General features: G+C 39.1%; 2 protein-coding genes across 2 annotated transcripts; one reads left to right on the top strand and one right to left on the bottom strand.

The window, feature by feature from the left end:
• Positions 1 to 432: 432 nt before the first annotated feature.
• Positions 433 to 10,175, top strand: LOC311117086 (uncharacterized protein). Its single transcript, XM_084192073.1, has 6 exons — positions 433 to 474; positions 6,368 to 6,418; positions 6,765 to 6,839; positions 8,867 to 8,932; positions 9,235 to 9,495; positions 9,634 to 10,175. The coding sequence occupies exons 4-6, from the start codon at positions 8,878 to 8,880 to the stop codon at positions 9,846 to 9,848; spliced, it is 531 nt and encodes a 176-aa protein (XP_084048199.1). The 5' UTR covers positions 433 to 474; positions 6,368 to 6,418; positions 6,765 to 6,839; positions 8,867 to 8,877; the 3' UTR covers positions 9,849 to 10,175.
• A 589-nt stretch (positions 10,176 to 10,764) lies between these two features.
• Positions 10,765 to 17,606, bottom strand: LOC311117085 (NLR family CARD domain-containing protein 3-like; the record flags this gene model as incomplete). The annotated part of the gene is made up of 5 exons (XM_084192072.1): positions 10,765 to 11,710; positions 12,339 to 12,385; positions 12,753 to 12,926; positions 14,767 to 14,940; positions 16,384 to 17,606. Coding segments are annotated over 5 exons (2,142 nt in total), but the record flags the coding sequence as incomplete, so codon positions are not given.
• Between the last annotated feature and the right edge of the window lie 2,482 nt (positions 17,607 to 20,088).

Here is a 20,088-nt window from a genome sequence, read left to right as displayed (position 1 = left end):
TGTAATGTAAATGTAAGTCCTCATTTGGTAATTAGGCTGTTCAAGACGTAAATGTGTTTCAGATTACGTCCCGATATGGTATGACCCAACCAGAGTAGAGTGTGTGTGTTACACGGTCCTCATATTGTTGGTTAGCAGATATTGTACAGTTTTAACCATTTTTATAGAGTCTTGCATAAAAAGGCCAGATCCATATATTAATTATCTTTCCTAACATCTGTGGTCAATGCAGCCCTTGACCTCAGCAATGAGTCTCACCCCAAAGGCGATTATGATTGACAGGTGGTAGGAATATATTGTGACTGAACTGAATATGATCATTAGTTTACTAAATAGATATGATCTATATTATAAAACACAATATTTCTGACATGTTATTGTTGTATTTCGTTGCAGACACCAAGTGACAAGATCCCAGCTCAACCTTCAGCAGACCCAGAAGTGAGACAGATATCCACTTCATCCTTCCAACAGGTTATTACACATTTATTGTAGATCTTTTCTATTTAAATTAAATTGTTGTCTCAGTTCATTCCAAAATATGAATTAAATGGCTTTTTACTGTATTACAACCAACCTTTTGTGTAAAATGTTCACAAAATCAACATTCCCATAACTTTTTTCGATATCATAGCGTAAACAAAATTAGCCCGACCGTTTGACAGAACTAACCGCCCCTCAAAACATAAAATTAATCTTTATTCTCTCTAATGCCTATGTTTTTGTATTTTTGGGGCAATGTTTTTGCCCATTTAACATATTTCTTATCAATTTGCGTGATTTAATTTATATGGCAGTTGATCCATTTACATTACTTTTAAGGTTGTGAGCTTTCTTTGACAACAAAAGGATAACTCAAAGTCAGGAACCTTGACTCTAGATGTGTTCAGTCGTCAAGTCCTCATTTGGTAATTAGGCTGTTCAAGACGTAAATGTCTTTCAGATGACGTCCCGATATGGTATGACCCAACCAGAGTAGAGTGTGTGTGTGTTACACGGTCCTCATATTGTTGGTTAGCAGATATTGTACAGTTTTAACAATTTTTATAGAGTCTTGCATAAAAAGCCCAGATCCATATATGAATTATCTTTCCTAACATCTGTGGTCAATGCAGCCCTTGACCTCAGCAATGAGTCTCACCCCAAAGGCGATTATGATTGACAGGTGGTAGGAATATATTGTGACTGAACTGAGTATGATCATTAGTTTACGAAATAGATATGATCTATATTATAAAACACAATATTTCTGACATGTTATTGTTGTATTTCGTTGCAGACACCAAATGACAAGATCCCAGCTCAACCTTCAGCAGACCCAGAAGTGAGACAGAGATCCACTTCATCCTTCCAACAGGTTATTACACATTTATTGTAGATCTTTTCTATTTAAATTAAATTGTTGTCTCAGTTCATTCCAATATATAAATTACATGGCTTTTTACTATATTACAACCAACCTTTTGTGTAAAATGTTCACAATATCAACATTCCCATAACTTGTTTTGATATCATAGCATAAACAAAATTAGCCCGACCATTTGACAGAACTAACCGCCCCTCAAAACATTAAATTAATCTTTATTCTCTCTAATGCCTATGTTTTTTGTATTTTTGGGGTAATGTTTTTGCCCATTTAACATATTTCTTGTCAATTTGCGTGATTTAATTTATATGGCTGTTGATCCATTTACATTACTTTTAAGGTTGTGAGCTTTCTTTGACAACAAAAGGATAACTCAAAGTCAGGAACCTTGACTCCAGATGTGTTCAGTCGTCAAGTCCTCATTTGGTAATTAGGCTGTTCAAGACGTAAATGTGTTTCAGATTACGTCCCGATATGGTATGACCCAACCAGAGTAGAGTGTGTGTGTGTTACACGGTCCTCATATTGTTGGTTAGCAGATATTGTACAGTTTTAACCATTTTTATAGAGTCTTGCATAAAAAGCCCAGATCCATATATTAATTATCTTTCATAACATCTGTGGTCAATGCAGCCCTTGACCTCAGCAATGAGTCTCACCCCAAAGGCGATTATGATAGACAGGTGGTAGGAATATATTGTGACTGAACTGAGTATGATCATTAGTTTACAAAATAGATATGGTCTATATTATAAAACACAATATTTCTGAAATGTTATTGTTGTATTTCGTTGCAGACACCAAGTGACAAGATCCCAGCTCAACCTTCAGCAGACCCAGAAGTGAGACAGAGATCCACTTCATCCTTCCAACAGGTTATTACATATTTATTGTAGATATTTTCTATTTAAATTAAATTGTTGTCTCAGTTCATTCCAAAATATGAATTAAATGGCTTTTTACTGTATTACAACCAACCTTTTGTGTAAAATGTTCACAAAATCAACATTCCCATAACTTGTTTCGATATCATAGCGTAAACAAAATTAGCCCGACCATTTGACAGAACTAACCGCCCCTCAAAACATAAAATTAATCTTTATTCTCTCTAATGCCTATGTTTTTGTATTTTTGGGGCAATGTTTTTGCCCATTTAACATATTTCTTATCTTTTTGCGTGATTTAATTTATATGGCAGTTGATCCATTTACATTACTTTTAAGGTGGTGAGCTTTCTTTGACAACAAAAGGATAACTCAAAGTCAGGAACCTTGATTCCAGATGTGTTCAGTCGTCAAGTCCTCATTTGGTACTAAGGCTGTTCAAGACGTAAATGTGTTTCAGATGACGTCCCGATATGGTATGACCCAACCAGAGTAGAGTGTGTGTGTTACACGGTCCTCATATTGTTGGTTAGCAGATATTGTACAGTTTTAACCATTTCTATAGAGTCTTGCATAAAAAGCCCAGATCCACATATGAATTATCTTTCCTAACATCTGTGGTCAATGCAGCCCTTGACCTCAGCAATGAGTCTCACCCCAAAGGCGATTATGATAGACAGGTGGTAGGAATATATTGTGACTGAACTGAGTATGATCATTAGTTTACTAAATAGATATGATCTATATTATAAAACACAATATTTCTGACATGTTATTGTTGTATTTCGTTGCAGACACCAAGTGACAAGATCCCAGCTCAACCTTCAGCAGACCCAGAAGTGAGACAGAGATCCACTTCATCCTTCCAACAGGTTATTACACATTTATTGTAGATCTTTTCTATTTAAATTAAATTGTTGTCTCAGTTCATTCCAAAATATGAATTAAATGGCTTTTTACTGTATTACAACCAACCTTTTGTGTAAAATGTTCACAAAATCAACATTCCCATAACTTGTTTCGATATCATAGCGTAAACAAAATTAGCCCAACCATTTGACAGAACTAACCGCCCCTCAAAACATAAAATTAATCTTTATTCTCTCTAATGCCTATGTTTTTGTATTTTTGGGGCAATGTTTTTGCCCATTTAACATATTTCTTATCAATTTGCGTGATTTAATTTATATGGCAGTTGATCCATTTACATTACTTTTAAGGTTGTGAGCTTTCTTTGACAACAAAAGGATAACTCAAAGTCAGGAACCTTGACTCTAGATGTGTTCAGTCGTCAAGTCCTCATTTGGTACTAAGGCTGTTCAAGACGTAAATGTGTTTCAGATGACGTCCCGATATGGTAGGACCCAACCAGAGTAGAGTGTGTGTGTTACACGGTCCTCATATTGTTGGTTAGCAGATATTGTACAGTTTTAACCATTTCTATAGAGTCTTGCATAAAAAGCCCAGATCCACATATGAATTATCTTTCCTAACATTTGTGGTCAATGCAGCCCTTGACCTCAGCAATGAGTCTCACCCCAAAGGCGATTATGATTGACAGGTGGTAGGAATATATTGTGACTGAACTGAGTATGATCATTAGTTTATTAATTAGATATGATCTACAGTGAGGGAAAAAAGTATTTGATCCCCTGCTGATTTTGTACGTTTGCCCACTGACAAAGACATGATCAGTCTGTAATTTTAATGGTAGGTTTATTTGAACAGTGAGAGACAGAATAACAACAAAAAAATCCTGAAAAACGCATATCAGAAATGTTATTAATTGATTTGCATTTTAATGGAGGGAAATAAGTATTTGACCCCTCTGCAAAACATGACTTAGTACTTGGTGGCAAAACCCTTGTTGGCAATCACAGAGGTCAGACGTTTCTTGTAGTTGGCCACCAGGTTTGCACACATCTCAGGAGGGATTTTGTTCCACTCCTCTTTGCAGATCTTCTCCAAGTCATTAAGGTTTTGAGGCTGACGTTTGGCAACTCGAACCTTCAGCTCCCTCCACAGATTTTCTATGGGATTAAGGTCTGGAGACTGGCTAGTCCACTCCAGGACCTTAATGTGCTTCTTCTTTAGCCACTCCTTTGTTGTCTTGGCCGTGTGTTTTGGGTCATTGTCATGCTGGAATACCCATCCACGACCCATTTTCAATGCCCTGGCTGAGGGAAGGAGGTTCTCACCCAAGATTTGACGGTACATGGCCCCGTCCATCGTCCCTTTGATGCGGTGAAGTTGTCCTGTCCCCTTAGCAGAAAAACACCCCCAAAGCATAATGTTTCCACCTCCATGTTTGACGGTGGGGATGGTGTTCTTGGGGTCATAGGCAGCATTCCTCCTCCTCCAAACACGGCGAGTTGAGTTGATGCCAAAGAGCTCGATTTTGGTCTCATCTGACCACAACACTTTCACCCAGTTATCCTCTGAATCATTCAGATGTTAATTGGCAAACTTCAGACGGGCCTGTATATGTGCTTTCTTGAGCAGGGGGACCTTGCGGGCGCTGCAGGATTTCAGTCCTTCACGGCGTAGTGTGTTACCAATTGTTTTCTTGGTGACTATGGTCCCAGCTGCCTTGAGATCATTGACAATATCCTCCCGTGTAGTTCTGGGCTGATTCCTCACTGTTCTCATGATCATTACAACTCCACGAGGTGAGATCTTGCATGGAGCCCCAGGCCGAGGGAGATTGACAGTTATTTTGTGTTTCTTCCATTTGCGAATAATCGCACCAACTGTTGTCACCTTCTCACCAAGCTGCTTGGCGATGGTCTTGTAGCCCATTCCAGCCTTGTGTAGGTCTACAATCTTGTCCTTGACATCCTTGGAGAACTCTTTGGTCTTGGCCATGGTGGAGAGTTTGGAATCTGATTGATTGCTTCTGTGGACAGGTGTCTTTTATACAGGTAACAAACTGAGAATAGGAGCACTCCCTTTAAGAGTGTGCTCCTAATCTCAGCTCATTACCTGTATAAAAGACACCTGGGAGCCAGAAATCTTTCTGATTGAGAGGGGGTCAAATACTTACTTCCCTCATTAAAATGCAAATCAATTTATAACATTTTTGACATGCGTTTTTCTGGATTATTTTGTTGTTATTCTGTCTCTCACTGTTCAAATAAACCTACCATTAAAATTATAGACTGATCATTTCTTTGTCAGTGGGCAAACGTACAAAATCAGCAGGGGATCAAATACTTTTTTCCCTCACTGTATATTATAAAACACAATATTTCTGACATGTTATTGTTGTATTTCGTTGCAGACACCAAGTGACAAGATCCCAGCTCAACCTTCAGCAGACCCAGAAGTGAGACAGAGATCCACTTCATCCTTCCAACAGGTTATTATACATTTATTGTAGATATTTTCTATTTAAATTAAATTGTTGTCTCAGTTCATTCCAATATATAAATTACATGGCTTTTTACTGTATTACAACCAACCTTTTGTGTAAAATGTTCACAATATCAAAATTCCCATAACTTGTTTCGATATCATAGCATAAACAAAATTAGCCCGACCATTTGACAGAACTAACCGCCCCTCAAAACATAAAATTAATCTTTATTCTCTCTAATGCCTATGTTTTTGTATTTTTGGGGCAATGTTTTTGCCCATTTAACATATTTCTTATCAATTTGCGTGATTTAATTTATATTGCAGTTGACCCATTTACATTACTTTTAAGGTTGTGAGCTTTCTTTGACATCAAAAGGATAACTCAAAGTCAGGAACCTTGACTCTAGATGTGTTCAGTCGTCAAGTCCTCATTTGGTACTAAGGCTGTTCAAGACGTAAATGTGTTTCAGATGACGTCCCGATATGGTATGACCCAACCAGAGTAGAGTGTGTGTGTTACACGGTCCTCATATTGTTGGTTAGCAGATATTGTAAAGTTTTAACCATTTCTATAGAGTCTTGCTTAAAAACCCCAGATCCACATATTCCTTTTTTCATTTATAGGTCATCTATAAAACAGTATTGTCAATTTCTTAACCCAAATTATTTTCACATACAGTATAATGTATAATATCCTAATTTATTGTTACGGTACTGTGTTATTACAAACAAATATTTATTCTTCATAATTTCATTCAAGGCAAGCAAGTCCAGTGGAATTGTACCCTTCCAGTGTCCTACTGCAAAGCAGGTAAGAAAGCTGCATTCTTGTCATTAGATAAAATAGTTCATGTTCTTTGTTAACACATTGTGGTATTTTTGATGTGAGGAAACATTGTAGAAATTTGTACAGCTTAGAAAAAGCCGCCATCTGCAAAATCTGAGGCGCCGTCATGATCGTTGTGAGGATCGTTATGAGAAGAGATAGCTGAGAGACAGAGGTCTTTCAATCAGTTTACTAGAATACATTTTTCTGTGAGTATGTAGGTGTTATGCACAATGTGATGGTACTGTAGGGAGTATGATACCCTAGGTATTAATACATGTATAAAGTTATTGACAGAATTAGATGCTTTTTTTTCTCCATTTTCCTTCAGACCTTGATGAATCTTCGGATGCTGCAGACTATCTTCCAGACTCATGTGGCAATTCCTCGGATGCTTCTATTATAAGTACTACAAGTTCTTGTAGTAAGGAATATAAAACCACAGAAAAGAATCTCCACCACAAATTGTCAGAGAACACACCATTAGGGAATGTTACAGCACACAGTGGGAATAGTACCACCAGTTCAGAGAAGCCAAGAACATTAAGTTATTCAAAGATGTGCAGCAATCCTTGTACTTCAGTAATAAGCTGCAGTGCCAATTCATTAGAGAACACATCACACCAGAAAAGTTCCATAAATGTCACACCTTTGTCAATAACAGCAAAAGGAAGCAAGTACAACAAGAAGCAATTTTGTCTTTATTGTAAAAAGGCCATTTATAAATTGGCAAGACACCTCGAATCCATCCACAGTGAAAAGCCTGATGTTGCAATGGCTTTCAGTTTTAATAAAGGATCCCACAAAAGAAGAGAGTTGTTACGCTCTCTTAAGAAGAGATGAAACTTTGACCATAATACTGAAGTGGCAAGCTGTGGCACTGGAGAGATGGTTGCCTGTAAAAGACCTAGTAATGCAAAACCATCTGATGACTACCGTCACTGCAAATTATGCGAAGGACTGTATGCAAGAAATTCCCTATGGAGACATGTGAGAAACTGCCCGAAGAAGTCTGTTGAGGGAGAGCCTCAAGTTGGGCGAAAACGGATTCAACTGCACTTACCAAGACCTGACTCAGTTAAGGAAACTGTTTGGAAGATTGCTTGTGAAATGAACCAGGATGACGTTTCCTCGGTTGTAAGGAGTGAAACTGAATTCCTTTGTATCGGCGAGTCACTGTTGAATTCCAGGAAACCATATGAGAGAAGGAATGACTACATACGCCAAAAAATTAGAGAGATGGCAAGACTATTGATAACGGCAAGGGCTATAACACCTTTGAAGAGCACCGAAGTCCTTGTTATGCCCTGTAACTTTCCCCATGTGATACAGGCAGTAAGATATGTTGCTGGTTATGATGTCGAAAGCAACTCGTATAAAATCCCATCATTGGCTTTGAAATTGGGACACAGTTTAGCCAAAGTTGCAGGCATTATTCAATGCAATGCCATCATTGCAAATCGCCCTGCTGTTGCAGAGTCTGCAAAGCAATTTGCCACTTTACATCAGAAAAAGTGGACAGAGTCCATTTCAGCTGCCGCATTGGGTACACTTCAACAAGCCAAATGGAATAAACCACAGGTTTTACCCTTTACAGAGGATGTGTCGGTGCTGCACACGTTTCTTGCTACTGAGCGTGCTAAGTGTATGAAGGACCTTGAGGAAGAACCCAACAGCAAAAGCTTTGGAAATCTTGCTAAAGTGACTTTGACGCAGGTAGTACTATTTAACAGAAGGAGGGAAGGGGAAGTTTCAAAAATGGAGCTTCAGTCTTTCACATCCAGGGATCTTACGGAGCTGAATCCAGACATTGTGAGGGGCCTTACTGACTTCGAGAGGAAGCTTGCAGAGCACTTTGAGAGAGTTGAGATTCGAGGTAAAAGGTCAAGAAAGGTTCCAGTGCTTCTAACCCCTGACATGATCACTGCTATGGACCTCCTCATGATAAGCAGAAAAGAGTGTCAAGTCCACAAAGAAAATGTGTACATGTTTACACGGCCAGGTGTCCTTTCCCATTACAGAGGCTCCGACTGCTTTCGCAAGTATGCAAACAATGTGGTGCAAAGAACCCAGAGGCACTCACCTCAACAAGATTGCGGAAACAAGTCGCCACTTTGTCCACACTACTAACCTCAAAGAAAATGAAATGGATCAACTTGCCACCTTTCTAGGACATGACATCCGTGTCCATAGAGAATTCTATCGGCTTCCAGAGAGTACCCTGCAGCTCGCAAAAGTCAGCAAACTGTTGATAGCAATCGAAAAAGGAAGACTGCCTTACCTGCAGGGGAAAGGGCTGGATGACATTGAGGTCAATCCTGAAGGTAAAATTTTGTTTGAAATATAGTTTTTAGCCACTTCAAATATAACTATTATAAGTGTTGTTAGTCCTTAATTTAAATAATTGGCCGTAAATGTTTTTTACCCAACCAGATGAAGTAGAAATGAGTGATGATGATTCCAGTGAAGAAACCATTGCTGACCTACATCAATGCAAAGGTATCCTGACTTGTATATATGTGGTAATATCTTTAAGTTATGTCATATAAATGCACATTTCTGTGGGGATTATCGAAATGATCCTCTATCTGTTTTTAAACAATCACATTGGTGGTGATAAGTAATTCCACATTTATGGATTTGCAATCAGTTTATGTTTATATCTCAAATATCAGTTAATATCTAATGTAGAATTGCATATTGCCTGACATTGAGGTTGTTTACAGTGAATAATACAAGCAAGCAAACGTATTGTCATAAAGCTCATAGAACATAATCACAGTCATTATTACTTTGCAAAGGCTCAACAACAGAGACTTCTAGGGACCAGACACTTCTGAGGCAAACACCAGAGTCAACCACCCTGGACAACATGGAGGGCACTTCTGAGTCAACCACCCTGGACAACATGGAGGGCACTTCTGAGTCAACCACCCTGGACAACATGGAGGGCACTCCTGAGTCAACCACCTTGGATAACGTACACATGAGCAACACACAACCAAGACATGGTAAAATAGTCACATCCCAAGCATCCTCAAAGTGCTCCAAAGGAAAGCAAGGTTAGTAAGTATTTTGTATTCACATGTATTTATAACATCATATAACTACTAACTATAATCCTTTGTATCATATCCTCCATTTGTCACTTTAGCAAAGCTCATTGTTAATCAGTTGTATTTTGTTTCCATTTATGAAAGCTGTGAAGGTGAGAAGCAAGTGGACAGGTGATGAAGTGAAAGCTGTTGAGCGGCATTTGCTTAATTTCATAACAAGCTGCAGAATACCAGGTAAAAAGGACTGTGACTCCTGCCTCCAAGCAGAGCCAGTAGCTCTGAAAGACAGAGACTGGGTTGCTATCAAATACTACATCCACAACAGAAATGTAGCATTAAAAAGGAAGATGAATAGATAGAACCAGAGCATGCCAACTGTAGCTCAGGTACCATTCAATTCCAATTTCAATCAGCTTCTCCTCAGATAGTGTTAATATCTGTGGGTTTCATGTTCATATTATTTTATTTTCCTTAAATGATTTATATTGTTGGTTCTTGTACAAACATGCCACATAGGCTCGACTGTAGATCCCACATGTTCGTATGTTTATGTATAATTGAGGGCTATTAATGAGCATATGTTTGCCACTTATGGTCACATTTTTTTGGGATAACAGTTGATGATATAGGTTAATACTCTGCTCTCATTGACAGGGAAAAGAGATAAACAGTACTTAAAGGGATTGTTATTGTTCATAAGTTTTCAGAAGCACTTTGTTCTTAACCACAAGTTGTTGAATGTGGCAAGGTGTTTAAATTACTGTTAAACTATTACCATGTCAATGGGTGCTTGTAACAGGCCTTGTGTATGGTAACTTGCACTATGTAACTATGATGTAAATCCCTATGTTATTTAGACAGGTTAGCTGAATGTACACTGTCATGTTTCATAGAAGCTGGATGCTTTAATAGAGAGTTTCTCATTCATTTCAAACATGCCATTTCTACTGCCTTGTGCATAGCAGGGAAGGAGGCAAAGTGTAGGTGGTCTATTCTGGGTGTTCAATTGATTTGTTAATTTGCATATTTTCACTGGCACTCAATAAAAGTAAGGCATCAAGTGTTCCCTCTTTTTTTACATGAATATTGACTGCAAATGTATTGTTATAAATAACAATAATACGACTTAAACAGTAGACTGAGAATATATTATATTTATGAGCTATGTGAACATGGATAGGCATTTCTGTTGAAGGTTACCTATCTGGTGAGCATGATTATTATAATATTTTTTTTAAAGCTTTAGTTAAGTATTGTACACCCATGATCCTTATGCAGACATTTCAACATGTAACCGGAACCACGTTCAAATACAGACCCTATTTACAGGTTCTTCATAAGTCACATAAACCTGAAAATCAGTGTGTATCTATGGGCTGCTGTTGCTATGGGCCTTATATGTCACATGAACCCGAAAAAGTCCTCATATATACTATTAAAATCAGGTCTGAACAAAATATAGCCCTAGACAAAATCTCAACAGATGGATGTATTCCTAGAATCATGGGACCAAACTATTCTGATTCCCAGGTCTCTTGGACCTTGGGAAAGGCATGTCCCAATATGTCACATTTTTGTCATAAGTCCTGATATTGTCTATAAACACGTATGTGTGTGTGTGTGTGTGTGTGTGTGTGTGTGTGTGTGTGTGTGTGTGTGTGTGTGTGTGTGTGTGTCAGTGTTACCATGGGTATTATTTACAGGGACACTGAAGAGTCATACCAAACATTAAACCCTGGATAGAGGGGCTCAGTGAATGTGGAGTGGAATGTGTACAGGTGGGTCAGTGTGTCAGAGGAGACTCTGTAGAAGGACAGAGTGCCGGCTGGCCAGTCCAGATACACTCCTACTCTGTGGGAGCTGGAGGAGGGGACGTCTATGGTAGTGGACTTATTATTGTGACAGGCAGAGTAACGGTTGTCAGAGCAGGTCAGACTCCAGGACTTGTCATTCCATCCAATCCCACAGTCACTACCCCCTCCTCTCCTGCTGATTCCTTTATATGCCACTCCTATACCAGCCCCTCTCCCACTCCACTCTACCTCCCAGTAACAGCGCCCAGTCAGACCCTCTCTACACAGCACCTGATTACAGACCTCAAATCTCTCTGGGTGATCAGGATACGGCTGCTTCTCTCTCCTACGTGTCACCTTTCTGTTCTCCTCAGACAGAGAGAGGAGTCTGTTTACTGTGTTTAGGTCCAGTGTGAGATCACAGACATCTGATGGATGAAACCAGACACAATATTAGAAATCATCATCATTCACATTAGAATGTTAACTCACTTTTCACACTAATTCATTTAATGTAGATGTTTCTAGGTATCAAAAGGAGAAGTTAAGGTAACTTGAGACTTGTTGAATGATCATATGTTATACTGTATGGTAATATAAAACACACTTATTCCCATTAATTACACACACACACACACACACATCCTGAACACACACACACACTGGACACACACACACACACACATTTCTAACGTAACACGAACACGCCACACACACACACACAGACATTAATTACACACACACACACACACACATCCTGAACACACATACACCCTGAACACACACACACACACACACACACACACACCTTCATGCATGCATGAATGAACACACACACACATTTCTAATGTAACAGGAACACGTCACACACACACACAGACACACACATTGTCAAAGCAACTCTTTGTAAACTTTGGTGTCCCTGATTTGTGCTTCTGTAGAACTACAGCTGATATTTAATATGACCAAGTAAGTAATGATGGTGGTCTTTGACTTTGACTTCACTTGAATTAAGACTTATTCTTAGTCATATTCTTCACAGCAGTCAACACTCACATTTTCTAAGTACAGGTTTCATTGTGTTCTCTCCACCATGTTCCACACTGTAGCGGTAAGCAGAAGAACAGACAGTCATTGAAGGATACACCTGAACTCACACACACACACACACACACACACACACACACACACACACACACACACACACACACAAACACACACACACACACACACACACACACACACACACACACACACACACACACACACACACACACACACACATACACACACACACACACACACACACACACACACACACACACACACACACACACACACACACACACACACACACACACACACAGTCTTTATATAACTTAGTCCAAGTGGTGGTCAGAATGTTTGTCTTAACTAGCCTGATAACTCCAACATGTCTGATATGAACATTGACATAAACCCTCTACATACTTGAGTTTCTCCAGTCTGCAGTGTGGATCCTCCAGTCCAGCAGAGAGCAGTCTGACTCCTGAGTCTCCTGGGTGATTGTAGCTCAGGTCCAGCTCTCTCAGGTGTAAGGGGTTTGACTTCAGAGCTGAGACCAGAGAAGCACAGCCTTCCTCTGTGACTAGACAGCCTGACAGCCTGCAAAGAGTCAAATCATATTAAAACCACATTGCTATTCTTTGGTGGTAAAAATAGTGGCAGTATATTTTTTCAAAATGTTCAGATACATCAGTGTCCTGAAACCTGCCATATCTATTCATAAATGAATGTATCATTATTAGAAATGACAAATTATCAAAGTATTGCTTGTAGATAGAAAAATGCATATGACAAATATTTGAGTAGACTGACCAGAGCAGTTTAAAAAGCAGTATCAGTCAAAAGACAGACAGTGAGGTATCAGAATTATATTGTATTGAGTATACAGTCCACACCATATATATTTTGACAGTGAAGCTAACATTTTAAATGTGGCTCTATAATCCAGCATTTTGGATTTGAGATCAAATGTTTCATATGAGGTGACAGTATATAATGTCACCTTTTATTTTAGGGTATTTTAATACATATCTGTTTCACCGTTTAGAAATGAAAGCACTTTATGTATCTAGTCCCCACATTTGACGAAGTCAAACGTATTCTGACCATTTCACTTACAGTGTATTAAAGTAGTCAAAAGTTTATTATTTGGTCCCAAACTCGTTGGTTGCATTTGCAGGTTGTTTTGGTTGTGTTTTGGGTCATGTTTTGCCCAATAGTAACTGAATGGTGGATGATGACTGGAGTAATTTTCTGTCTAAGTGAGTAATTAACATGTTTCTAAACATTACTAAATTAATCCTGATGATGCCTTGATTAAGATTAATCATGAATGAATCCTGAATAATAATGAGTGAGAAAGTTACAGAGGCTACAACAAAACATGCTAACCTCTCACCATTACCAATAACAGAGGGGGTATGATCCTTGTTCCTCTGTAACTTTCTCATTGATCATCATTCACGATTCATTCATGATTATTCATATTCATGGTAGCATCCACATGAATGTAGAAGTGTTCAGAAACATCTTCTATTCTTACTGACAATACAAGTGAAGTGACTCCAAAATGACAGGACATTATTCACCATTCAGTTTCTATTAGAAAAACATAATCCAAAACACAACCAAAACAAACTGCAAATGCATTCAACAAGATTGCAGAATCAAAAGCGTGATGTAATCACTGTGGGTAAGGAATATGGGACCAAATACTAAACTTATGACTACTTCAATACAATATAAGTGAATTTGTCAAAATTATTACGACTTTTTCAAATGGGAGAATGTAGTGTCTGAGGGTCTATGATTGTGCTGACGTTTTGCAAAAGTGTGTTAGAGGAACTTGGCTCTGCTTTCTGAAACATCTGGAAAGCATTACTAAGTTCCTGGAAAAGAGGATATGGGAAGATATGTAGAAAAGACAGGGATTGGGTATAAAAAATCACGCCATACTATGTCATATAGGATATAAATACCATGTCTTAAACAAAGGACTGAGAGAGAGACAACATATGGGATCAACAGATTGGCCGTTTCTCTCCAGATATAACTGCAGATATCTGTAAATTAATACTGTGAACTTTGATACAATAAATCTTTATAATCAAAGAACACTGTAAGCGGACTTCTTATCATCACAGCATTATCAGCATAGTTGTCTTTACACCACAAGAACTAGATACATAAAGTGCTTTCATTTCTAAACAGTAACACAGATGTGTATGAAAATAAAAGCCTCAAATAAAAGGTGACATTCTGTTCTGTTGCCTAATATGAAACATTCTATCTCAAATCCAAAATGCTGGAGCATAGCGTCAAATTTAAAACTGTAAGCTTCACTGTCCAAACACATATGGTGTGGATTATGTGTGCCTGGTAAACACATGTGGATCTGGTGAACAGTTATCACTTGTTGACCAACTACAGGAATACTGACCTCAGAGTCTCCAGTTTACAGTGGGGATTCCCCAGTCCAGCAGAGAGCAGCTTCACTCCTGAATCCTTCAGGTCATTGTTACTCAGATCCAGCTCTCTCAGGTGTGCGGGGTTTGACTTCAGAGCTGAGACCAGAGAAGAACAGCCTTCCTCTGTGACTAGACAGCCTGACAGCCTGCAAAGAGTAAAATCATTTTAAACCACACTGTTATGCTTTGGTGGTAAAAATTGTGGCAGTATATTTTTTAAACATTTTCAGAAACATCAGCGTCCTGAAACCTGCCATATATATTTATAAAGGGATGTATCATTATTAGAAATGACAAATTATCTAAGTATTGCTTGTAGATAGAAAAATGCATATTACAAATATTTGAGTAGACTGACCAGACCAGTTTAAAAAGCAGTATCAGACAAAAGACAGACAGTGAGGTATCAGATTTAGATTGTATTGAGTATACAGTCCACACCATATCTATTTTGACAGTGAAGCTAACATTTTAAATGTGGCTCTGTACTCCAACATTTTGGATTTGAGATCAAATGTTTCATATGAGGTGACAGTATATAATATCACCTTTTATTTTAGGGTATTTGAAAACATATCTGTTTCACCGTTTAGAAATGAAGCACTTTATGTGTCTATTCCCCCCATTTGACGAGGTCAAACATATTCTGACCAATTCACTTATAATGCATTAAAGTAGTCAAAAGTTTAGTATTTGGTTGTAAACTAGTTGGTTGCATTTGCAGTTTGTTTTGGTTGTGTTTTGGGTTATGTTTTGTCCGATAGTAACTGAATGGTGGATGATGACTGGAGTAATCTTCTGTCAAAGTGAGTAGATAACATGTTTCTAAACACTACTAAATTAATCCTGATGATGCCTTGATTAAGAAAAATCATGAATGAATCATTAATATTAATGAATGAGAAAGTTACAGAGGCTACAACAAAACATGCTAACCTCTTACCATTAACATCAAATAAAAGGTGACATTCTGTACTGTTGTCTAATATGAAACATTATATCCCAAATCCAAAATGCTGGAGCATAGCACCTAATGTAAAACTGTAAGCTTCACTGTCCAAACACATATGGTGTGGACTATGTGTGCCTGGTAAACACATGTGGATCTGGTGAACAGTTATCACTTGTTGACCAACTACAGGAATACTGACCTCAGAGTCTCCAGTTTACAGTGGGGATTCCCCAGTCCAGCAGAGAGCAGCTTCACTCCTGAATCCTTCAGGTCATTGTTACTCAGATCCAGCTCTCTCAGGTGTGAGGGGTTTGACTTCAGAGCTGAGACCAGAGAAGCACAGCCTTCCTCTGTGACTCCACAGCCTGACAGCCTGACAAAGAGATCATCATGATATCACAAACACACTGTTAATTTAACACCAGTAGTGTAGAAGGACAATGGCAGATGCATTTGGTTTATTCTCTTATACAACATATAGATTCATCTTCCGTCTCCTAGAATTGTATGGTCATATTGTTATACTAATGTGAACATCAATGCATTGTTCAATATGTTTTTCAATAATACATATATTTCTCTAAACTGAATATTTCTTCCTGATGATTAGTACTTAAATGTCATTTTATGTACTCACAGAGCAGCTCTGGAGGCTTTGACCACTGGCAGCAGCCTCAGAAGACCTTCCTCTGATCTGGAGTATTTCTTCAGGTCAAACACATCCAGCTCCTTTTCTGAAGTCAGCAACACAAAGACCAGAGCTGACCACTGTGCAGGTGACAGTTCTTCTTCTGAGAGCCTTCCTGATCTCAGGAAGCTTTGGATCTCCTTCACTAGAGAATGGTCATTCAGTTCATTCAGACAGTGGAACAGATTGATGCACCTCTCTGGAGAGGGATTCTCCCTGATCTTCTCCTTGATGTTCTTGACTGTTTCTTCATGGCTCTGTGAGCTGAATCTTGTCTTTGTCAGTAGACCTCGTAAGTGCTTCTGATTGGACTCCAGTGAGAGGCCCAGAAGGAAGCGGAGGAAAAGGTCCAGGTTTCCTGTCTCACTTTGTAAGGCTTTATCCACAGCACTCTTGTAGAAAGTAACTTCAGGCTTGTCTCTGAAAAGCGCAAAAAAGTTCCTGGACGTTGATTGAGGTTTGGCCATTAGATTCTCATTGTTGTTGATGAATGAGAGGAACACATATACAGCAGCCAGAAACTCCTGAATGCTCAGATGCACGAAGCAGTACACCTTGTCCTGGTACAGCCCACATTCCTCTTTAAAGAGCTGTGTGCACAATCCTGAGTACACTGAGGCTTCATTGACATCAATGCCAGCCTCTTTCAGGTCTTCTTCATAGAAAATCAGATTGCCCTTCATAAGCTGTTGAAAAGCCAGTTTTCCCAGTGACAGAATGCTCTCTTTATTCCAGTGTGGACCTGTCTCTTCTTTCCCAATATACTTTTCATTCTTCTGTTTGGTATGAAACTCCACAAGGTGTGTGTACATCTCAGTCAGAGTCTTGGGCATCTCTTCTGTCTTGTCTGTACTCAACATGTGTTCAAGGACTGTTGCAGAAATCCAACAGAAGACTGGAATGTGGCACATGATGTGGAGGCTCCTTGATGACTTTATGTGTGAGATGATTCTGTTGGCCAGGTCCTCATCACTGAATCTCTTCCTGAAATACTCCTCCTTCTGTGGGTCATTGAACCCTCGTACCTCTGTCACCTGGTCAACACACCCTGAAGGGATCTTATTGGCTGCTGCAGGTCGGGAAGTTATCCAGAGGAGAGCAGAGGGAAGCAGATTTCCCTTGATGAGATTTGTCAGCAGAACATCCACTGAGGTTGAATTTGTGACGTCACAACATATCTTGTTCTTCTGGAAGTCTAGGGGCAGTCGGCACTCATCCAGACCATCAAAGATTAACAGAACTTTGTACTTGTCGTAGTTGGAGATTCTTGATTCTTTGGTTTCCATTGAGAAGTGATTGAGAAGTTCAATCAAAGTGTGTTCATCCCCTTTCATCAAATTCAGCTCCCGAAAAGGGAATGAAAATACAAATTGGACATCCTGATTTGCTTTTCCTTCAGCCCAGTCCAGAATGAACTTCTGCACAGAGACTGTTTTTCCAATGCCAGCGACTCCCTTTGTCAGCACAGTTCTGATAAGTTTGTCTTGTCCAGTTAAGGGTTTGAAGATGTCGTTACATTTGATTGCAGTCTCCGGTCTTGCTTGTTTCCTGGTTGTTGTCTCAATCTGTCTCAGCTCATGTTCATTATTGACCTCTCCTGTTCCACCCTCTGTGATGTAGAGCTCTGTGTAGATCTTATTGAGAAGTGTTGGATTTCCTTGTTTAGCGATCCCCTCAAATACACATTGAAACTTCTTCTTTAGATTAGATTTGAGTTCACGTTGGCAAATCACAGCAAGCTCTTCTGAAAGAAGAAATAACACAGAGGATATTAATTTTACATCTGTTTTAATGCCTACAGTATTGTAGGACTGTTATAAAGTTTTAAATAAAAGTAATTTATTCTCTTAACTGACTGTATAAATGTGTAAATGTTTTCATAATGCATTACAGACTGGAGTGACTGATTATATTATTATTGGTATTCTCTCTCTCTCTCTCTCTCTCTCTCTCTCTCTCTCTCTCTCTCTCTCTCTCTCTCTCTCTCTCTCTCTCTCTCTCTCTCTCTCTCTCTCTCTCTCTCTCTCTCTCTCTCTCCTCTGTATCTCCTCTTCTCTCTGTCTAAATTAATCAACACAACACATCCCTGCTGCTACTTGATGAGGTCACTAGGTGTTGTGTTAAGGCTGCAACAATATCACTGAGTTACACAGCTAGTTTAGCTGTACTTTAGCAACAGCTTTTAAATGTTATATAACAGCATTCAACATGAGGCAGACAGCTCTTACTTTTCTCCAGTGTGTCAGCAAGCTCCTTCTGGTTCATTTTCCTCAGGACGTGCAAATCAAATCAAATCAAATCAAATCAAATTTTATTGGTCACATGCGCCGAATACAACAGGTGCAGACATTACAGTGAAATGCTTACTTACAGCCCTGAACCAACAGTGCATTTATTTTAAACAAAAAAGTAAGAATAAAACAACAACAAAAAAGTGTTGAGAAAAAAAGAGCAGAAGTAAAATAAAGTGACAGTAGGGAGGCTATATATACAGTAAAATAAAGTGACAGTAGGGAGGCTATATATACAGGGGGGTACCGTTGCATAGTCAATGTGCGGGGGCACCGGCTAGTTGAGGTAGTTGAGGTAATATGTACATGTGGGTAGAGTTAAAGTGACTATGCATAAATACTTAACAGAGTAGCAGCAGCGTAAAAAGGATGGGGTGGGGGGGCAGTGCAAATAGTCCGGGTAGCCATGATTAGCTGTTCAGGAGTCTTATGGCTTGGGGGTAGAAGCTGTTGAGAAGTCTTTTGGACCTAGACTTGGCACTCCGGTACCGCTTGCCGTGCGGTAGCAGAGAGAACAGTCTATGACTAGGGTGGCTGGAGTCTTTGACAATTTTGAGGGCCTTCCTCTGTCACCGCAGTGTGATCTTCAGAGCCCCCTCTCTGGCACTGCTCTCCTGCTTCTCATCTTCAGCATCCACCACTTCCTTATCCTGCTTCTGACTCTCAAAGCCTTCTGGGAGTTCTGGACTAAGAATCCTCTTGAACCTCTTTAGCTCGTTCTTCACAAATGTCATAATATTCTCTTCAAGCAACTGAAATAAATCAAGTAAATAAGTTAAGCAAGAGACTAAATGCTTTCTCATTAACACATGAATGAATGATTGACAGATCAACTTTACTTGAGGTAAACAAAAACAAATGTACATAACAGGACCACATACACTGAATATGGAGGCCAGGTCTGTTTGATGACTCTGGGATGACTGACCACTGAGAATCTCTGACTCTGATCTCTCCTGTTGGTTTCTGTGGACAAAACATGAGATTACATCACCTCATCCAGGGAGTACACACACACACACACACACACACACACACACACACACACACACACACACACACACACACACACACACACACACACACACACACACAGGGAATGTTGTGTTAATTTAATATTGTTTTAGGACTATGAAAATGGAAAAAATTATTAGCCTATGGATTATGAAAACAACCAAAAGAAATGGGAAAATGGGAGAGGAGAAATGACTAGAGACAGTGTTGTTTAACTCACTGACCATGACCCATGAGTTCTTCTTACCTTTGTTCACTAGAAAAGTCTCCCTCTCTAAACTCTATAGGATGATGCATAGACCGGCTAGCTAATCATGGCATGGTGTTGTTCAATGACAGGCATGTGTTT

Source organism: Coregonus lavaretus (assembly GCF_964263955.1).
Source record: "Coregonus lavaretus genome assembly, contig: HAP1_SCAFFOLD_3870, whole genome shotgun sequence".
NCBI classification, from domain to species: Eukaryota; Metazoa; Chordata; class Actinopteri; order Salmoniformes; family Salmonidae; genus Coregonus; species Coregonus lavaretus.
This window is presented reverse-complemented; position numbering and strand designations above follow the sequence as displayed.

Excerpts from the sequence above, each read along its gene's own strand:
- LOC311117086 (XM_084192073.1), top strand. The coding sequence starts at position 8,878 with ATGAGTGATGATGATTCCAGTGAAGAAACCATTGCTGACCTACATCAA. Across the intron at positions 8,933-9,234 it reads TGACCTACATCAATGCAAAG|GCTCAACAACAGAGACTTCT; the intron begins GTATCCTGACTT and ends TACTTTGCAAAG. Across the intron at positions 9,496-9,633 it reads GTGCTCCAAAGGAAAGCAAG|CTGTGAAGGTGAGAAGCAAG; the intron begins GTTAGTAAGTAT and ends CATTTATGAAAG.